An 18660-nucleotide genomic window follows, 5' to 3' on the forward strand; every position below is an offset into this window, starting at 1 on the left:
TAAAAGATGTTGAAGTTTTCAAAAGCATTAGGACAGCTCAATTTTTACTTGTCTACAGTTTATGGTAATTGACAAATTCACTGTAGCATAGCCTAAGTTTCTATCTTGTATCTTTAAGAAGTATACCTTTCAAGGTACAAACCATACTCCTATTAACTTGTAATTACAGACTTCCTTACTGTTTAATACTTTCTTATATAAACACTGCAATGTCATATCATTTAAATTCCTAGGATGTTCTATTAAGTGTCGTGCACAATAATTATAAATCAACCCACCTAAAAGAGGTCAATACTTAACAGCAATACACCATCTAATACTCAGTTTCAGACACAAAAAGTTATACAAAAAAGTTTTATTAAGTACAGTTTCATATCTAGAAGAACATCCAATATTACAATGTGATTGGATCTTTAGGATACATAATTTATTCTTAAAATACACAAGTTATATACAGACACTGGAACACTCAGTCCCCAAAATACTCAATAAAGATGTCTGGGTGACACTTATAGAACTGACCTAGCAATTTTTTCTTCTCTTTGGCAGAAAGTTTTGAATCCTCATCAATATTTTTTAGTAAATTCATTAGCTCATCCTTGGTTGTCTTCCTTGTATGGTCAGAATAATCACTTTGATCAATTCTCTGGCAATAAATATATCCTTAAAGTTTAAAAGTAAAAAGTTCAGTTAATGAATCTATTCCTCAGACTTAACTAGAAAAATCAAGCAACACTTTTATAGTTATATATATTTTTCCCCATTTTGTAAAATGCATGTAAAGATGCTAAGCACTGCTGACTTTCGAACCCTGTCAAGTTGCTTTTTGACATAAGGAGGCTCTCAGCTAAGTCTGGATGGCTCTGAGGAGATTGATTAGAGTCTAGTTGAAATTAAAGTACAACTACTTACAGCAAAACACTTTCAAATAAACACCAGGAGTTTATCCTCGTGAGACATGGAAGTAGTATTTCTCAGATTACCTGTGTCTCTGTTTGGATCTCTCCCCTTCTGAATGTCCATGAGCTTAACACTGACAATTTTATGTAGAGTTCCAGGAATCTTAAAAAAAAAAAAAAAAAAAAAAAAAGAAGGAACATGGAACATTATTCAAATGCATTTTAATCTAGTGATCTATTACATAAGATCAACTTAACTACTTTCAGAGTTTTACCTTAAAAACATCTTTTTGATGATCCATTAAAAAGAGTACCAGAAGATCAGTTTTGCCTTTGGATAAATTTTTATTGTCAACAATAGCTTTTGAGAATATCCTTTTCACCACCATTCGGTTGTCACTCTATAAAAATAAAACAACACACACCCAACGGTATATATTTTTAAGAATTGTAATATAAAAGGGAATGTTAAATATTAATAGCTACTATCCATTTCAGCATAATTGATGCTGATGACGGATATGTCCTATAAATATTACAGATACTGAATACAATTAACATTTAGACAAAAGACTTACTTCTTTCTGTAATTTCAATTCAGAAGGATGTGCTGCAACAGCCATGAAATACAGTAGTCTTCTAAATTCTTCTCTATTTTGGGAATCCAAAAGCTTTAGAAAGAGCTGAGTAGCTTCTAATGCTATTTCAGTCTTCCCATTCACTTCAGCCAAAAGAAAAAAAAATGATTTTAATTTTGACCGGACACGACTATATCAAAGGGAACAAAATTCAAGTTAGAGCTTATGCTAATCAGTAAACTTATCCAAAATGATGTTCAAAAGCAAAACAAAAAGACTAGGAATTACAATGAATGACCAATACCATCAAGAAAGCCTATACTTGGGACTTCCCTGGTGGCACAGTGGTTAAGAATCCACCTGCCAATGCAGCGGACACAGGTTCAATCCCTGGTCCGGGAAGATCTCGCATACCACAGAGCAACTAAACCTGTGCGCCACAACTGCTGAGCCCACATGCCACAACTACTGAAGCCCGCGTGCCTAGAGCCCATGCTCTGCAACAAGAGAAGCCACCGCAATATGAAGCCCATGCACCTCAAGGAAGAGTAGCCCCTGCTTGCCTCAACTAGAGAAAGCCCGCACGCAGCAACGGAGACCCAACACAGCCAAAAATAAATAATTAATTTAAAAAAAAAAGCCTATACTCAAATTGGCCAGTCCTAAGTCCTTGTTGTACACAAATCTTAAGATGTTAAATCTAACTTGGTTTGTAAATAAATTCTCAGTCTATGTTTTCCAATAATTCACTACATTTCAAGGGTACACTTTGTATACAGTACTGATGTATCCAACTCTACCTGAGAAAAATAAAGGATTCTCTGAAACCTGCAACTTGTTTTCAACAAGCCATATGGAACAGTCTGGCTCACTGGTACAGAGACAAAGCAGAGTGTCTGCCATTGTGAAGAGAATGAAGGGGGAATGGTGATAGTGCTGATAACACTTTCTGAAAAAGAGAACTGCTACTCTATGCTTATTAAGCTTCCAGTGAATGAGAGCAGCATTCTCCTGTAGCAACCAGAAGTCCCTGAATAACTTCAGAGCTTATTAAAGCCTCTTTCCAAATGAGGCCTGGAAGTTTTGGAAAAAACACACTTTCCATGGATTAATCCAGATCCACTCTCCGCTTGAAGTAGTACCATTGTGGTTAATTTTGAGGACAAGTAACGTTTTCCTGTTCCCTCCAAAAGAAAAATTCTTGTATCCAGTAACATCTTACTTACCTAGGAGTTCTGCAATTCCATTATGAACATCAGATAGGTGATTTAACAGAGGTTCCCTACTACTGTAATATTTGCTAATGGCATCAAACAGAAGTTCTTTCACTAAGTCTGTTCTATCTGGTTGCTCAGGAAAGTTTCTGCTTATGTCTACAACCATCTGGTCTGGAAGGTATTCCAAGCAGTCAATTGCTGAAGAAAGCCACTCATCTTCCCTATGGGAGAAAATAATTATTATTTTAAAAAGCAAAGGATAACCAACATACACTCAGTACCTAATTTACTAGCTATTTCAAGTTTCCTACCAGAATAAATCTCTAAACACCTAGATAAAGAGATGTGTAATTCTTTTTAATATATAGTTAGATCATGAATCACAGATAAAAAGTTGGGTTTAATATGTTTTTTTTAAGTGAAAACAGAATCCATCCACTACAATATAGACCTGAGAAAGACATCAAAATTCAAACTCTGCTCCTTAAATTTACTATGGAGGTCCAGAAACTCTAAGTTGCTTGCTCAGGGTCCCAGGTAGGGCTAGATCCCAGATCTGACTCTTAGACCAGCATTTTTCTAATATAGTATTGCTTACTTCAAAGCTCTGTGTATGATCTATCATCTCTGACTTTGACTAGAAGAGAATACAGGAAGATAAGGTACGGTTTCAAAATAATTAACTATTAATTACCATTTCTAATAAAATGCCAGTTGGGTAACTTAAGAAAATTGCTACATTTCAAGGAACAGAATGACTAAGTTTTTTTTTTAATGTCTTTATTGGAGTATAATTGCTTTACAATGGTGTGTTAGTTTCTGCTGTATAACAAAGTGAATCAGCTATACGTATACATATATCCCCATATCTCCTCCTTCTTGCGTCTCCCTCCCACCCTCCCTATCCCATCTCTCTAGGTGGTCACAAAGCACCGAGCTGATCTCCCTGAGCTATGCGGCTGCTTCCCACTAGCTATATCTATTTTACATTTGGTAGTGTATATATGTCCATGCCACTCTCTTCGTCCCAGCTTACGCTTTCCCCTCCCTGTGTCCTCAAGTCCATTCTCTACGTCTGCATCTTTATTCCTGTCTTGCCCTTAGGTTCTTCAGAACCTTTTTTTTTTTTTTAGATTCCATATATATGTGTTAGTATACAGTATTTGTTTTTCAATTTCTGACTTACTTCACTCTGTATGACAGTCTCTAGGTCCATTCACCTCGCTACAAATAACTCAATTTTGTTTCTTTTTATGGCTGAGTAATATTCCATTGCATATATGTGCCACATCTTCTTTATCCATTTATCTGCAGAATGACTAACTTTTAATATTCAATTTGTTAATATATATAGTTTTAAAAAAAATCATGTCCTCCACTGCTGTGGACTCAGGACAATTAATTCTGCCACCACCCAGGTCATGTCATTTCCTCTAGTCATCAGCTTCATCATAAGATGTAGATAGATGAACTTTAAGGTCAATTTCTGATTCTGTACTTAAAATTTAAGGTAATCATAAATTTTTTTCACATGTTACTTTAGATTGTAGAAATGTAATTTAAATTCTTGTAGAATAATAAGCTTCCTCTTTATATAGAGTTCAACAAGTAGTATGTTGGGATTAATTTTTTCACATAAGGGTTTAAGGTACCTTTTGACATTCAATTGTTTATTAATAATTCATTAGAATGCAGAAATGGTAAAGTATAGTAAAAATATAAGTTGTATTCCTTTCAAACATTTGCATCTTCCTAACTACTGGAACACTATCTGCTAAGGCAAAAATCACTAAAAATTAAATAAACTAGAAAATACAAGATTTTAACATTTAATAATTTTACTTAGGGGAAGAGTTTCAAGGTTATAAGGAATATAGAACTCCTCCTTAAGGAAAAATGAAATCATAATTCCCTTAGCACCTGGAGTTAAGCCTTCAAATTTTTAATCAGGAGAGTGTAGTCAGAGGTGAGAGCAAGAGTTATTTCATGATGTTTCTTTAATAAAACTAGTTAATTTAAAAACATACTTAGTTGTTTTTAATCGTTATTTTTAATATGGTTGTAAAACTAAATATAATGGCAGAACTAATTCTTAAAAGAGGACTCATGTATGAAAAGTATAGTAAACTCAATATAAAATAATAGATTTTTATCACAACAACCAGGAAGTTGGTGATGCAATAAATATATATATATGCTTAACTTATAATAATACATATGGGATAAGTATATATTCTTTTTTTTAAACATCTTTATTGGACTATAATTGCTTTATAATGTTGTGTTAGTTTCTGCAGTATAACAAAGTCAATCAGCTATATGCATACATACATCCCCATATCCCCTCCCTCTTACATCTCCCTCCCACCCTCCTTATCCCACGCCTCTAGGTGGTCACAAAGCACTGAGCTGATCTCCCTGTGCTAAGCGGCTGCTTCCCACTAGCTATCTATTTTACATTTGGTACTGTATATATGTCCATGCCAGTCTCTCACATTGTCCCAGCTTACCCTTCCCCCTCCCCTTGTCCTCAGGTCCATTCTCTACATCTGCGTCTTTATTCCTGTCCTGCTCCTAGGTTCATCAGAACCATTTTTTTTTCTTTTTAGATTCCAGATATATGTGTTAGCATATGGTGTTTGTTTTTCTCTTTCTGACTTACTTCACTCTGTGTGACAGTCTCTAGGGCCATCCACCTCACTACAAATAACTCAATTTCGAAAAACACATATTTAATACACATTCTAGAAGACTATAAAAGCATATACAGTCAAAGGAGTCTAAGAATTTGACAAATCTGTTCATTTTGTTCCAGGTCCGTTTGAAGACCAGACAGCTTTAAGAGAGCAGACAGCCCTACATTTTAACAAAGAAGATGGAACATAATAATTTTCTTCACTTGATGTGCAAGTGAGATATATGTGAAAACAAAAATGAAAAATAATGACATTTAAATCTCGGTAATTTTGACCAAGGTAATTTTGTTCATTTTTCCCAATACTGATAATATCAATTGACAAAGCATATCTGATTGTATGGACAGAAGAAGTCAAAAGATTATCTTAAAACTAATATCTTCCTATAAACACACTCAAATTATTATATGTATTTCCACATACTGAGATTCACTGTAAGCCTTGAGAATCCCTCGATCCAGATAGTTCCTGTTGCTGACCAAGTCAGGCTGCCTCTTAGGTTGAGTAACTTTAGGTACCACCTCTTGCCGTTTGAGGAGGGAGTCAAGGAGTGGAAGGTCTATAAGTTGTAGCAGACGCCCAACTGTTTCTTCTTGCCATACTTCATTAACAACTGCACAGGGAAAATAACAAGGGGAAAGGTAACGATTAATAGTTACTACATTGCTCACCACAATATCTGCCTAGGCAGGTCTAAGCTAATAAACTTGTGGCAAAAGAAAAAAAAAAAAAGAAGAAGAAGAGAGAGAGTCAATTTTATGAAGTAGTTTCTTATAACAAAGTAAAACAATTCAAGATTTGTTTAAAGTGTAGGAGAACAGACTTTGGACAACAGGAATTCTTTTCATTTTTGTACTGTAAAAAGCAATATGGCTTGATAAGAGATCAAGTCATATAACATGTTAATAAGGACCTTGGAAGAAAGAATGATTCATTCAATCTGAAAACTGGTTTGAAACCATTGGCTGCAGATTATTCCGCTCAGGGTTTCCACAAATGGGATGGGGGAGGGAAGGTGGAAATCAGTCATTAAAACCACATTCCATTGCCACAGACAAGGAAGAACATATAACCCTGTTAATGTTTTAATATAATTCTCAAATTTTTATTTAACCTAATAAAATTTTAGGGAAAGATATATCTGAGAGCAGATTTCAAATAAATTTTTTAAAATCTGCATGTAAAACATTTCAGATTTGAATCTCTGCCAGCTGATAGGACAAAAGTCAGTGTTCCAGAATTGCAACACTGATCTATTTGTTAAAGATAATAGACCTCTGTTAAAACTTAATATAAACAGCTTTAATACACAGTGTGCTCTTTCTTTATGCTCTGAATATCTAAATTCTAATAAAGGTTAAGATTGAAAAAATTTAAATAACTTTATTTGAAGTTAGTCTTCTATTTCTTCCTGTATCATCTTTAGCTTACCTTGTGGAGACAAGTTTGCAGAGATATTTACGTGAGGGGATTCGGCAGGCTTTAAACTCAGATTTTCCCACAGATCCTCTAAACTTGCAGATTTGATATCAGAGGACTTAAATAATGCATCTGCATACCTAAAATGAATTTATTTCATAAATTCCTGTTTACTAGTAAGCCTACAGAAATATTTTTGAATCTGAGAGCTAAGAGTTTCTAGAAAGTTTATGTATTTCAGAGCAAAAACATAACAAATACAAATTCTAAGAGTAGAATGAAATACAAAAACATCCCACCTTCTTTCTCAAGCCTGAATATACACACTCTACATAAATTCTCCTTTGAGCATTTAGATTTAAGTAATTCAATGACTAAAACGTTAGTCGCCAATTTTAAAACATAATCAAACACAGTCAAACTTCATTATGCTTACTGTTTTTATTAGTTATCTCTCTTTCTGGGGCATTCTCTGGTAGATAGTGCTCAAATACAGAACTATAATGTCTTATTCATAATTCTGAAACCCAAAAAGCTTTGTAAAACTTAAAGTTTATTCAGAATTCATATAGTGACAAAACCTGTTCTGAGACTATCACAGCCTTTATCTATCCCAGTTAGTGTGAATATTTTCACTGCAGAAATACTAATGTGTTTGATTACCAGATGCTATCCCAGATCCCTCTCAGAGTGTGATCTAGTAAATGATATATGTACATAATGACCTTTCTAAAATCTCCAAAGTTCCAAATTCCTAAACGCGTTTGTTCCCAAAGGTTTCAGATAAAGCACGTGGACCTACATTTGGAAAGTACTGACTGTGCCCTACCTTATTCTCCTACTTCCTTCTTATATAGAGAGAGGTAAATTTTATCATGTTTTAGAGTTTAAAAAAACATTTGAAAGTCAATACACTAAAACTCTGACTTTGGGTCAGATCTGAATTGTAAGAGCTTCAATTACGTGGTCACCTTTTCAAAGCTTAGCTGAGGGGAATAAAAGGGAGAAGTTTTATCTCATGACAAATAACTAAGTTAGCTATGCACTTATCACCTACACCCATTTCAATCACTGGGTTCTACAATTTCTGTCCCCCAGGCTCCCTTTAAATGACTCCTGCTTCTCCACCACTGCTGCCTACTTCCCCCTAATCTGTAGACCACAATATTCCAAGATTCCTCTCCCCATTAGGCTGTCCATATAGCTGCTTAAAATACAATCTCATCATGCTTAACATCTTTCTGTGGCCTCCCCAACATCTGTGTGATCACGCGCAAACTCCTTAAAATGTCCTATGAAACTTTCTGCATACTGGCTCCTTTCATATTTCACATCTGCTATTTTCTGGATTCTAGCGACAACCCACCTGCTTGTCTTCACCTCTCCTGTTCTCATACCACTTTGGGTATAAACTCTCTAACATTTATTTATACTGTAATTGTAACCTGAAGCAGAAAAATCAAAGTTTGTTGATGGTTTCTGCTAAATATATGAACAAACGAGAATTCTAGGAGATACCAAATAAACAAAAGTTTGCTCTACTTTATCAAATTTACCCACAGACCCAGATTTTAGCCTAATTTACTGTTCCAAAAATAACAGACAGTCAGCATCTCATTAAAAAGTAGACAAGGGCTTCCCTGGTGGCACGGTGGTTGAGAGTCCGCCTGCCAATGCAGGGGACACGGGTTCATTCCCCCGTCCGGGAAGATCCCACATGCTGTGGAGCGGCTGGGCCCGTGAGCCATGGCCGCTGAGCCTGCGCATCCGGAGCCTGTGCCCCGCAACGGGAGAGGCCACAGTAGTGAGAGGCCCGCGTAACACAAAAACAAAAAACAAAAAACAAACAAACAAAAAAAAGTAGACAAAATCCTGCCAATATCCCCCCTGCCAATATTATGAGACACGCTACCTACTGCACTAAAGAGGCAGCTTCCCCTGCCAATATTAAATGAAAATCTAACATAGACTAACCTGGAAGGTGAAAACAGTTTGTTCTCTTTGCCTAATTGACTGTCTTGGTTAGGTATCGTTGTGAATCTATAAAGGCTGCAACTACTATCTTCAAATGTAGGTTTTTTGTCTTTTCCAAAAACTTTGGTCGGAACTGCTTCAAATACTTTGTAGTCCATAAGTGCTTGACACACTCTCACCACTTTGGCCCGAGGAATATCTACATCACCAAAGTATTTATTCTGAATTAGGTGAGAAAAAATGACATCCACAGCTTCCGAACCAACAAAACAGTCATTGTGTCTTTTTAAATGATGCCTTCGTTTTTTCACCTCCACTTGTGTTTGAAGAGTGTTTATAATGCTGCTCCATACGTATGTGGCTCCAAATGGCTTCTGGGCTACACTGAAACCTGGAATGGGAAAAATCACAGAGTTACCGCACTCATTTGCAATAAGGTCTAAGCAATCCTTAAGCAAATCTCCAAAGTTATTAATAAGAAACAATTATGAGGGCAGCTTATTATTGAAATATGAAATTATTAGTAGCAACTCATTAAAAAAATGTAGTGCTGAGCCTGCGTGTCCGGAGCCTGTGCTCCGCGACGGGAGAGGCCACAACAGTGAGAGGCCCGCGTACCGCAAAAAAAAAAAATGTAGTGCCTACTATATGCTAAACACTGTTCTATGTGCTAGGATACAAGAGTGGGCAAAATAAAGTCCCTGTTCTTATAGACTTATTCTTTGTGGGAAGATACAGACACTATGTATATGTTAGATCAGTGCCAAGAAGAAAAATAAAGCCAGGTAAGAAAGAGAATGGTGTTTTAGATAGGAGGTCAGAAAAGACCTCTTTGACATGGTGATCTCATGGGATCTCCAGGGAAGTCCCAGCAAGATTGTTTTTAATTATCAAAATTATATTTTAAAATTCCAGGGCTTCCCTGGTGGCGCAGTGGTTGAGAGTCCGCCTGCCGATGCAGGGGACACGGGTTCGTGCCCCAGTCCGGGAAGATCCCACATGCCGCGGAGCGGCTGGGCCCGTGAGCCATGGCTGCTGAGCCTGTGCGTCCGGAGCCTGTGCTCCGCAGTGGGAGAGGCCGCAACAGTGAGAGGCCCGCGTACCGCAAAAAAAAAAAAAAAAAAAAAAAATTCCAGATACTTCATAATTCATTACTAAACAAAAAAGGAAGTAATTGATGCTAGTTTTCCAAATATGTGAGCAGTTTTAAGAACTGAATTATGGAGACTCAACTAGATAAATCAAGCTGAAACTAGACTTATTACTGGTACTATATTTAGTCTCTACTGAGTAGAGCCAGAATCATGCACTGGATGGAATCTCAAAATATGTCCAGGTCATTCCCCTGGTATCCAGAACTAGGAGTAGCTGTACTGTTTCCAGCCACTATGACTAAATAAAAGGAGGATTAGCATTTAATATTCTTAACTTCCTAACATACCAGAGATTATAGCTGAGATTTAAATGAACTTAATGTCTGTTCTTTAGTCTTTTTTCAAATCTTCATTATATTATTAATAGTAGCTAACATTTGAGGACTTACAATATGACTCTGCCTTCTCTCATTTAATAAACTGATAAACTTCTCTAAAATAGTTATTAATAATCCTATTTTGAAGAAATTGAGGCTCAGTGAATTAAACAAACTTACCCTCAGTATTTTTTTCCCCCTCAGTTTTACAGGTAGTAAATATATACTAGCTTTTATTAGTACTTAAATATAAATATATTAAAAGTAAGTCAGGGCTTCCCTGGTGGCGCAGTGGTTGAGAGTCTGCCTGCCGACGCAGGGGATACGGGTTCGTACCCTGGTCCGGGAAGATCCCACATGCCGCGGAGCGGCTGGGCCCGTGAGCCATGGCCGCTGAGCCTGCACGTCCAGAGCCTGTGCTCCGCAACGGGAGAGGCCACAACAGTGAGTGGCCCACGTACCACAAAAAAAAAAAAAAAAAAAAAAAAAGTAAGTCAGCAGGGCTTCCCTGGTGGTGCAGTAGTTAAGAATCCCCCTGCCAATGCAGAGGACATGGGTTCGAGCCCTAATCCGGGAAGATCCCATATGCCGCAGAGCAACTAACACCATGCACCACAACTACTGAAGCCCTTGTGCCTAGAGCCCATGCTCCACAACAAGAGAAGCCACCGCAATGAGAAGCCCGCGCACTGCAACGAAGAGTAGCCCCCGCTCGCCGCAACTAGAAAAAGCCCACGCGAAGCCACAAACACACAGTGCAGCCAAAAATAAATAAATTAAATAATTTTTTTAAAAAAAAGCTTTGAAAAAAAAAAGTTAGATAGTTTTAGCATTAACCTTTCACTGAAGACTTGGATTAACTGAAACAGCTTTAAGTGAGCCAATGAGATTAAAGAAACAAACAAAAAAACAACTTTAAGATTTTTGAATCCTTAACCAAGCTATTTAAAAACACTTAGTAGTCATTACTCCTAAAATAAGATAGTTATCATATTTCTATGATATATACTATCCATAGTACACAGGAAAGGAAAATAAGCAAGGTTCAAACTTGTAGAGCTCAGATTGCCTATTAAGTACCAACAAAACAGACTTCTGGGCTAGTAATAATACTAAAGATGAAACACATAAATCATAACAGTTGAGCTACAAGTAAGTTAGCATAAAAACCCTAAAAGATAAGGCTGACTTAGTTATTAATTTGAGATCAATAAGACAACTGATGGGGGTGAGAGCCTCAATGATGTGAAAAAGGCTAATCTTCACAGAGGAATTAAGAAATAAAGAATATATTTCCCCATATTAACTTGCTGTTTAAATATGGAAAATCAGGAAGTCTTGCAGGTTGGATAACAAAGTATAAAAGATTAAAGAACAGGTTAGAGCAGGATAGTAGGCACCTGTGAGCCATACAATGTTTCCAGAGTTCTCCAGGCATAATATAATTCAGCCCTTTCAGGTCCCCTCTGTTCTCACTGACCATTAATTCCCAACCATTGCATCCTGGTTGCAAATATCCTGGGATATTTCCCCTTAAGCATCACCACGCGTAGACCCAAACTAACTCATGTTCGTACAGATATTTTAATACATAATCTACCCTGGACTTGACGAGTAAATGTGCCAAAACCCACACCAGGATAACCTGTTTTTTTAATGCTGACTTCACCAGTTGAACATAGATCCCCCACATGCTGGTTTGAAACTTCTTATTGATCATCATCTAAGAGCTGAAATGAACATTGGTATCGCTGACCATGGCCCAGGAAGATGAATTATTGTGACTTCTAAACAGGATTCGAGAGACCCAAAGTATACAATGAATGTTTTGTAAGTCTAGCAATCAGAATTTAAGCTTCAGCTTGTCCTCAAACTTCACTTGCATATGAGCTTGACAATTCTTTAACATTCATCACTGTCTACATCTTGATGCTTCTTTGTTTACATTTGGTTAAGCATGTTCTAAAAGCATCATGACCTAATGATCAAAGTCTAGAGACTAGCTGCGATAACCCTGAAAAACAGACTTAACTTTTATAATTTGTTTTCTTCATTTACTGATACAAGAACTAAACACTATGTTCAAGGTATGTTTCAGGTCTAAACTGCTGATTTGCAGGACTTTAGAGACTAAAATTATATCTCTCTCCATTTAGACATGGTCATTGAACACCAAACAAAATATGTAAGAAATGAAGCATAGGAACAAATTTGACCTGTCGAATAAAAAGCTTTGAGAAGCTATCAAGAGGCTCAGAAACTGTTTTAAACTAGATCTATAACATACTACACATGCTCTTGAGCACTGTATAAACCTAGGCTAGTTAACATTCAGTTTTCAAGCAGGCTCTTCTTTATCTGTGTGAAAACAATAGCCATTTTTCAAAAGCAAAGACCCATCCTTTGCATGTGTTTGAAATCTACCCAAAAAAGTTTACCAGCCATAAAAAAGTTAAACTTCTAATACTGAACTTATGTGTATTTGTAACACTACTAATAATCATCTTTACTGGGATTCCCTGGTGGCGCAGTGGTTGAGAGTCTGCCTGCCGATGCAGGGGACACGGGTTCGTGCCCCAGTCCGGGAGGATCCCACATGACGCGGAGCGGCTGGGCCTGTGAGCCATGGCCGCTGAGCCTGCGCGTCCGGAGGCTGTGCTCCGCAACGGGAGAGGCCACAACAGTGAGAGGCCTGCGTATCGCAAAAAAAAAATCATCTTTATTTCTAAAAAGGTACACTAAATAATCAAGTTATTATAATAATAATTCCTTAAAAATCAAGTCATAAGGCAGATCAAGAAATTACATTCACTCATTAAGTCACAAGGGGATAATCAGCATCAACTATGGCCCTGCTGTGAAAACCAATTTAAGGGTGAAAACAATTCTATAATCATTTCAATCAGTGAGATTATATTAACTCCTTAGAAGATCAATAGACACATTATAAAACTGGATCCCACTGTAAGGTAAACATACACACAAGAGTTACTAAAACATGCTACTTCTAAATGAATATGTAACAATTTTATTTTCAATTTTGGACATTACACTGCCCCCACCCCCAACACACACAAAAGAAAAGAATTCAGAGAGCTCACGTTAGGCAGTTTTGCACAAAACTTAAAGAAACAGTGAGCTAGTGCCTTATTTCATTCAAATTTCCTTATACTTCACAGAGGTTCAAATTATTCAATACTTGTTAGTTGTAGGTTACTGCCAACTATTAAAATATTTTAAAGAAGGGTTAACACAGTGGTTCTTAGTGGGTGATTTTACTCTCCCCGGACATTTGGCAATGTCTGGAGCCATTTTTGGTTGTTATAAGCTGAGGGAGAAATGCTACAGATGTTTAGTGGGTAGAGGGGCCAGGGACACTGCTTAACATTCTACAGTGACAGGCCAGCTCCCGCAACAACAAAGAAAATGTCAGCAGCGCCGAGGTTCAGAAACCCTAGGTTAATTGAATACTCTTTAGACATGGAAACTTGTGTTAATGCAGCAGGCACAGTGCTAGGTTCTGTGAATAGAAAAAGACGAGAGTGTGGGTTCTGGAGTCCCAGAGAACTTGGTTCTCTATTCTTGGCTCCATCATTACTAATAATGCAATCTTGGGCAAACTGCCTAACTTTTCTGGTGCAAAACAGAGTTAATTCCACTGCTCTCAGTTACTGTGAAGGTCATCTAAGATATATATGTAAAGTGGCTGGCACATACCCAGCAATTAACAGACGTATAAAAACGAAAGGGGAAATTGTCTCAATCTAGAAGAGCCGAAGGACATGTGGATTCACTGTAATGTAATATCCTGGATGGGACCCTGGAACAGAAAAAGGATATTAGGCAAAAACTAAGGAAACCTGAGTAAAAGTATGGACTATCAATATCGGTTCACTAATTGTGACAAATGTATTACACTAAATGTAAGATGTTAATCATAAGGGAAACTGAGTGAAGGGCATATGGGAACTCTAAGCACTAACTTAGTGACTTTTTGTAAATCTAAATCTATTCTAAAAATGTTTACGTTTATTTAAAAAGTTAAAAAAAGGAAGGTCTCTTTCTTCCTCTTCCTTTCTTTGAACTAAGAAGACACAGTCCCCACCCTCAAAGAGTTTACCCTTTACCTATTCATACCACTTGGATGATGAGGTCCAGTGCTGAACAGTAGTCAGTCAAATAAAGACCACTAGCAGGTGAGATGGCAAATGTAACACATACCAGAAGATTTAACTCATCAGAAGATAACAAGTATATAAAATCCTAAATCATTTAGGATTTGAGAGAATTTTTCTTAAGAATTATTTTTTTTCAAAAGAGGTTTTAAAACATTACTCACAGAATTGTTAAGACAAAGGAAAAGGACTACATTTATTGGACATTAACCAAAACGTCACGAAAATAGATAAATGTAGAGAGCTGTGCTTTGAGTGTTAAAACTAGGCAGATGTGACTGAGTGGGGGAAACTTCCTATACGCCAGTATCAATACTGCAACACTTTTACTGCATATTGGTTTTGGTAATCCAAAGTTTGTTTTCCTCTTACACAGCATTAGAGATGTCATGCTGAAGACTGACATTGCCTCTGAAAAGAAGGCTGTAGGTAAACTACGTAAAATAAATAAAGAACAATTTTAGAATATGTTTAGAGAACTATTAACAAAAGTAGGCACTGGCCCCTGCTTTAATTCATACAGATTAATGAGATAGCATATGGGAAGTACTTTGAGCTCCCTGGAAAAGTGATACCAGGTGAATTCAAAGAATTAGGTTACAGTATAAAGGGATAACAGGATAACATACCACTTTCTTGCTTGTCTATATTAAAAGACAAATTTCTTCAAATTACTTACTAAAGGTTAGCATACAGACTTTATTTCTTCTACATAAATCAGGTCCCTGGTTGTTACAGCCCCTTTAAACTATGGAAGGATTACTAATAGGTAGAGAAACAAAAATACAAAGCTGCTTGCCAGAGGACACAGAAAGAGAATGGCAGGGAACCAAGAACACAGGCTCCCATTACCATGCTCGCTAGGACTGTGACAAGGCAACTAAAGAGTGGGAAGGGGGATGAACATAGGATAACAGGTAGGGTTCCAACTGTAGCAACCAAAACAGACGAGAAAACACAGTGGGCCCTTCTCTGCCCACTGCACCTGGTGTGCAGAAGACAGTGGTCCTTTCCTTGGGTTCAAATTCGATGACCAGCACTTCAACTCTTCCCTCTGAGAGTCATCTACTTAATTTTGAATACATATTCCCTTATACGAAGCACCTGTTCACTAATGACCAAAGCTCAGAACAGGAATTTCAGCTGTTAGAGAAGACAGGACTTTCAATCACATACAATTTGGCAATTTCTTTCACCCAGAAAGTAAGCCTAAAGAATTCTCAAGACTGTTTCCAATATTATTTGATTTTATATTCCTAAACGATGAAGTATTTCCCTTCTCTTCACACTGTAAACACTGGAGAAATTCTGAATGTAGCCATCATGCGCTTATTTGAATCCTTTTAATTGGAGAGTAAGATTAATGTTAAGATCGTTCTTAGAAAAGTACAAATGAAAAGTGGTTCTCTATCACAATTTATCATTAGCATTTTGAAGATTAAAAGGAGCATCACTAATTGTAAGTTAAACAGAAAACTGGGGGCACTGAGATGCACCCAATTTGTCCCACGTCAATCCACTGACCACTGTCATCTTGAGGAAGGAGTCACAGTTTCACTGGTTTGCTTTTACAAATGAAAGGCTTAATAATAAGGGAACTAATTCCTACAGCAACCCACATTGTAGCTACAGAAAGGGGGGAAAGTTGTAACTTCTCTAAAAGGAAAACAAAAAAGCCAAGTATTATCTGTACCCCTTAACTCTATTAACTGAGACGTAGGGTATGCTAAAATCGGAATTTTAGAACCGATCATCCGATTCCGTTCAATTGTTTGGACATTTAAAGAAACCAAGATGTTAGCATACTAACATCCTAAGTAACCTGCCTCCCAGGACATGATTAAGCTGGCAAAATCCACCATTCTCCTTATCATTCATTTCTCCTTATCTCATGCAACCATTGAAAAGGAAAATCAAAAACTTCTACTCATTGAAATACTGCTTATCCAGGAAGTGTAACTAATAAATACCTTTTATGCCAAGTTCCTGCCGGTAGAACTTAATGTAACAGAAACCTCTCACCACTCCCAGGAAGAGTCTGGGCAACAAACTGGGCAACAGAGGCACTGGGCCCCTGGCCATATTGTGGAGTCAAGGTTTGTGGCTGAGACAGTAACCAGTAATGATGTGCAGCACGTCTGGAGACGTACTGCAAGCGCCCGGCACGCAGCTGGCGCACAGACTAGTGCGCGGTGAAGTTAAAGTCCGGGTAACTTAGGAGAAAGCTGGCTGCGAGGGCACCAGGGTCCGGCACAGCAGCTCACCGGCGGGGGCGCCGGCCCGAACGGCCACAGCTGTGCGGAGCTCTCGGAGGCGGCCGCGGACCTAGCTGTACCTGGCGAGATGACCCGCCCGCGCGAGAACCTCAGCCTGCGCCCCCCGCCCGCCCCGTGACCCCCAGCGTTCCCAGACCGGGTCCTCGACACCTACTGGGAGGCCTCTGCGCGGGACTCTGGAAAGCCGTCAGGTTGAGAGCCGCCGCCTTCTCCCGCACCGTGGCCATGGCCGCAGCCGCGCGGACACCGCCGACCCAGACCGCCTCGCAGCGAAGTGAGCGCCAGCGCAGCGGCCGCCAGTTAACTGGCCCGGGATTGGGCGGGGCTCCCGCCAGGCCCAGTCCCCGCCCTGTGATCGGCCGCTGCGCGCCGCACGCCGCCGGTCACGTGCAGGCCGGGGCCGACTGTAACCTGAGGCCCCGCGGGCGAGGAAAAGGTGCGGACCCCGCCTTCGAGACAGCCAGATGGGAAGTATTTCGGGGTGCTGCGCCCTGCGAGTCCGCGCCGGCCGCTCTCTGGCCGCATCCCACCCCCGCCGTCGGCACAGCCCACGCGCAGGCAGAGGTATGCGCGCGGCAGGCTCAGACCAGCTGGGTGCAAAGCGCGTCCCGCCGTGGATTAGGTCTGGGGCTCGGCCAGCTGTTTAACTGTCTTGGGCTTCTGTGTCCTCACCTGTGACGCGAGGGCAGTATTAGTATCCGCTTCGCGGAATTTTTTTAATGAAGATTACACGAACCAATTCATGTATCTTAGTTGTTGGGTCTGGAACATAAGTGCTTAAAATTATGTCACGGTGATAAGTGCCTCGAGTTTTTCACGCATCCCCACCTGTAAAGAACAAATCCTTATCTGTTTCAGGAGAGCAATGTCTAGAGGTCACAGTCAGGAGGGCAGCTGGCTGGCCTTGGGGCTGGCTGCCAAGGAAATCGGTGCGGCCTCCAAAGTAACTCTGGGTCAGGTGGGTAGGGACAGAGTTAGGAAAGAAGGGAAGGGGGCTGTTAAGGGGAATTTGAAAACAGGGAATCCAGGGATCCAGCGCTGGGGTACCTCTGAAAAGATGAGTGGCGTAAGAGACCGATAATTCAATTGTCAGATACTTAACCACCCCCCGCTCTTTTTTTTTTTTTCAAATTTGGGGATTTTGCAATCATGTTAAACCTTTGGTACATATAATAAATGTCTTCTTAGAAGGAGGATGCCTGCTTGATCAGGTTAAACCAGAATGTTTTTTTTTAAAAATTTATTTTATTTATTTTACTTTTGGCTGCATTGGGTCTTCATTGCTGCGTGTGGGCTTCCTCTAGTTGTGGTGAGTGGGGGTTACTCTTTGTTACGGTGTGCAGGCTTCTCATTGCGGTGGCTTTTCTTGTTGTGGAGCACGGGCTGTAGGCGTGTGGGCTTCTATAGTTGTGGCGCAAGGGCTCAGGGTTTGTGGCGCGCAGGCTCTAGAGCGCAGGCTCAGTAGCTGTGGCGCATGAGCTTAGTTGCTCCATGGCATGTGGGATCATCCTGGACCAGGGCTCGAACCCGTGTCCGCTGTATTGGCAGGCGGATTCTTAACCACTGTGCCACCAGGGAAGCCTCAGAATGATTTTTAAATGGGAGTTCATTACTTAGCTTATTGGAGGAAGCTCCTACACGTAGTTGCTTCAAAATGCTAAGAAGAATACAAACGTGGTTATTTCAAAGAGCACATACCAAGAAATTGCGACCCTAGGGCCCCCAGTTTAGTGGGTTAGACGTGGGCCATTGCTGCTCCTAAGATTTAGAAACGGTTGCCAGGGTTGTCCTTTTTTTTAATGCGCTCTCTCCCCCTGGTGGTAGTAAAACCCAACCGCACCTCTATTCAAGGAATTTTCCTTTGTCATTTCTCAGTTGACTACTCAGTTGACTACTGTATCTCAGAGATAAGATACAATTTAGGACGGGTTTCAGGTACTCAGTAGGCCAATTAA

The 18660-nt window shown here is 39.2% G+C and overlaps 1 protein-coding gene across 2 annotated transcripts; it reads right to left on the reverse strand.

Annotated features, from left to right (window-relative positions):
* Positions 1–340: 340 nt before the first annotated feature.
* DEPDC7 (DEP domain containing 7) lies at positions 341–17005 on the reverse strand. Of its 2 annotated transcripts, XM_049714226.1 has the most exons (10): positions 16860–16978; positions 13972–14074; positions 8784–9174; positions 6822–6949; positions 5814–6003; positions 2704–2915; positions 1478–1620; positions 1175–1300; positions 984–1062; positions 341–663 (listed from the first exon to the last, which is right to left on the reverse strand). In XM_049714226.1, the coding sequence occupies exons 3-10, from the start codon at positions 8939–8941 to the stop codon at positions 470–472; spliced, it is 1230 nt and encodes a 409-aa protein (XP_049570183.1). In that variant the 5' UTR covers positions 8942–9174; positions 13972–14074; positions 16860–16978; the 3' UTR covers positions 341–469. The 2 variants fall into 2 exon arrangements, with proteins under 2 accessions (XP_049570183.1, XP_004264022.1); XM_004263974.3 differs by lacking the exon at positions 13972–14074 and having other exon boundaries at positions 16860–17005.
* Positions 17006–18660: the final 1655 nt, after the last annotated feature.

This window comes from Orcinus orca, chromosome 8 (genome assembly GCF_937001465.1).
Source record: "Orcinus orca chromosome 8, mOrcOrc1.1, whole genome shotgun sequence".
Classification (NCBI taxonomy): Eukaryota; Metazoa; Chordata; class Mammalia; order Artiodactyla; family Delphinidae; genus Orcinus; species Orcinus orca.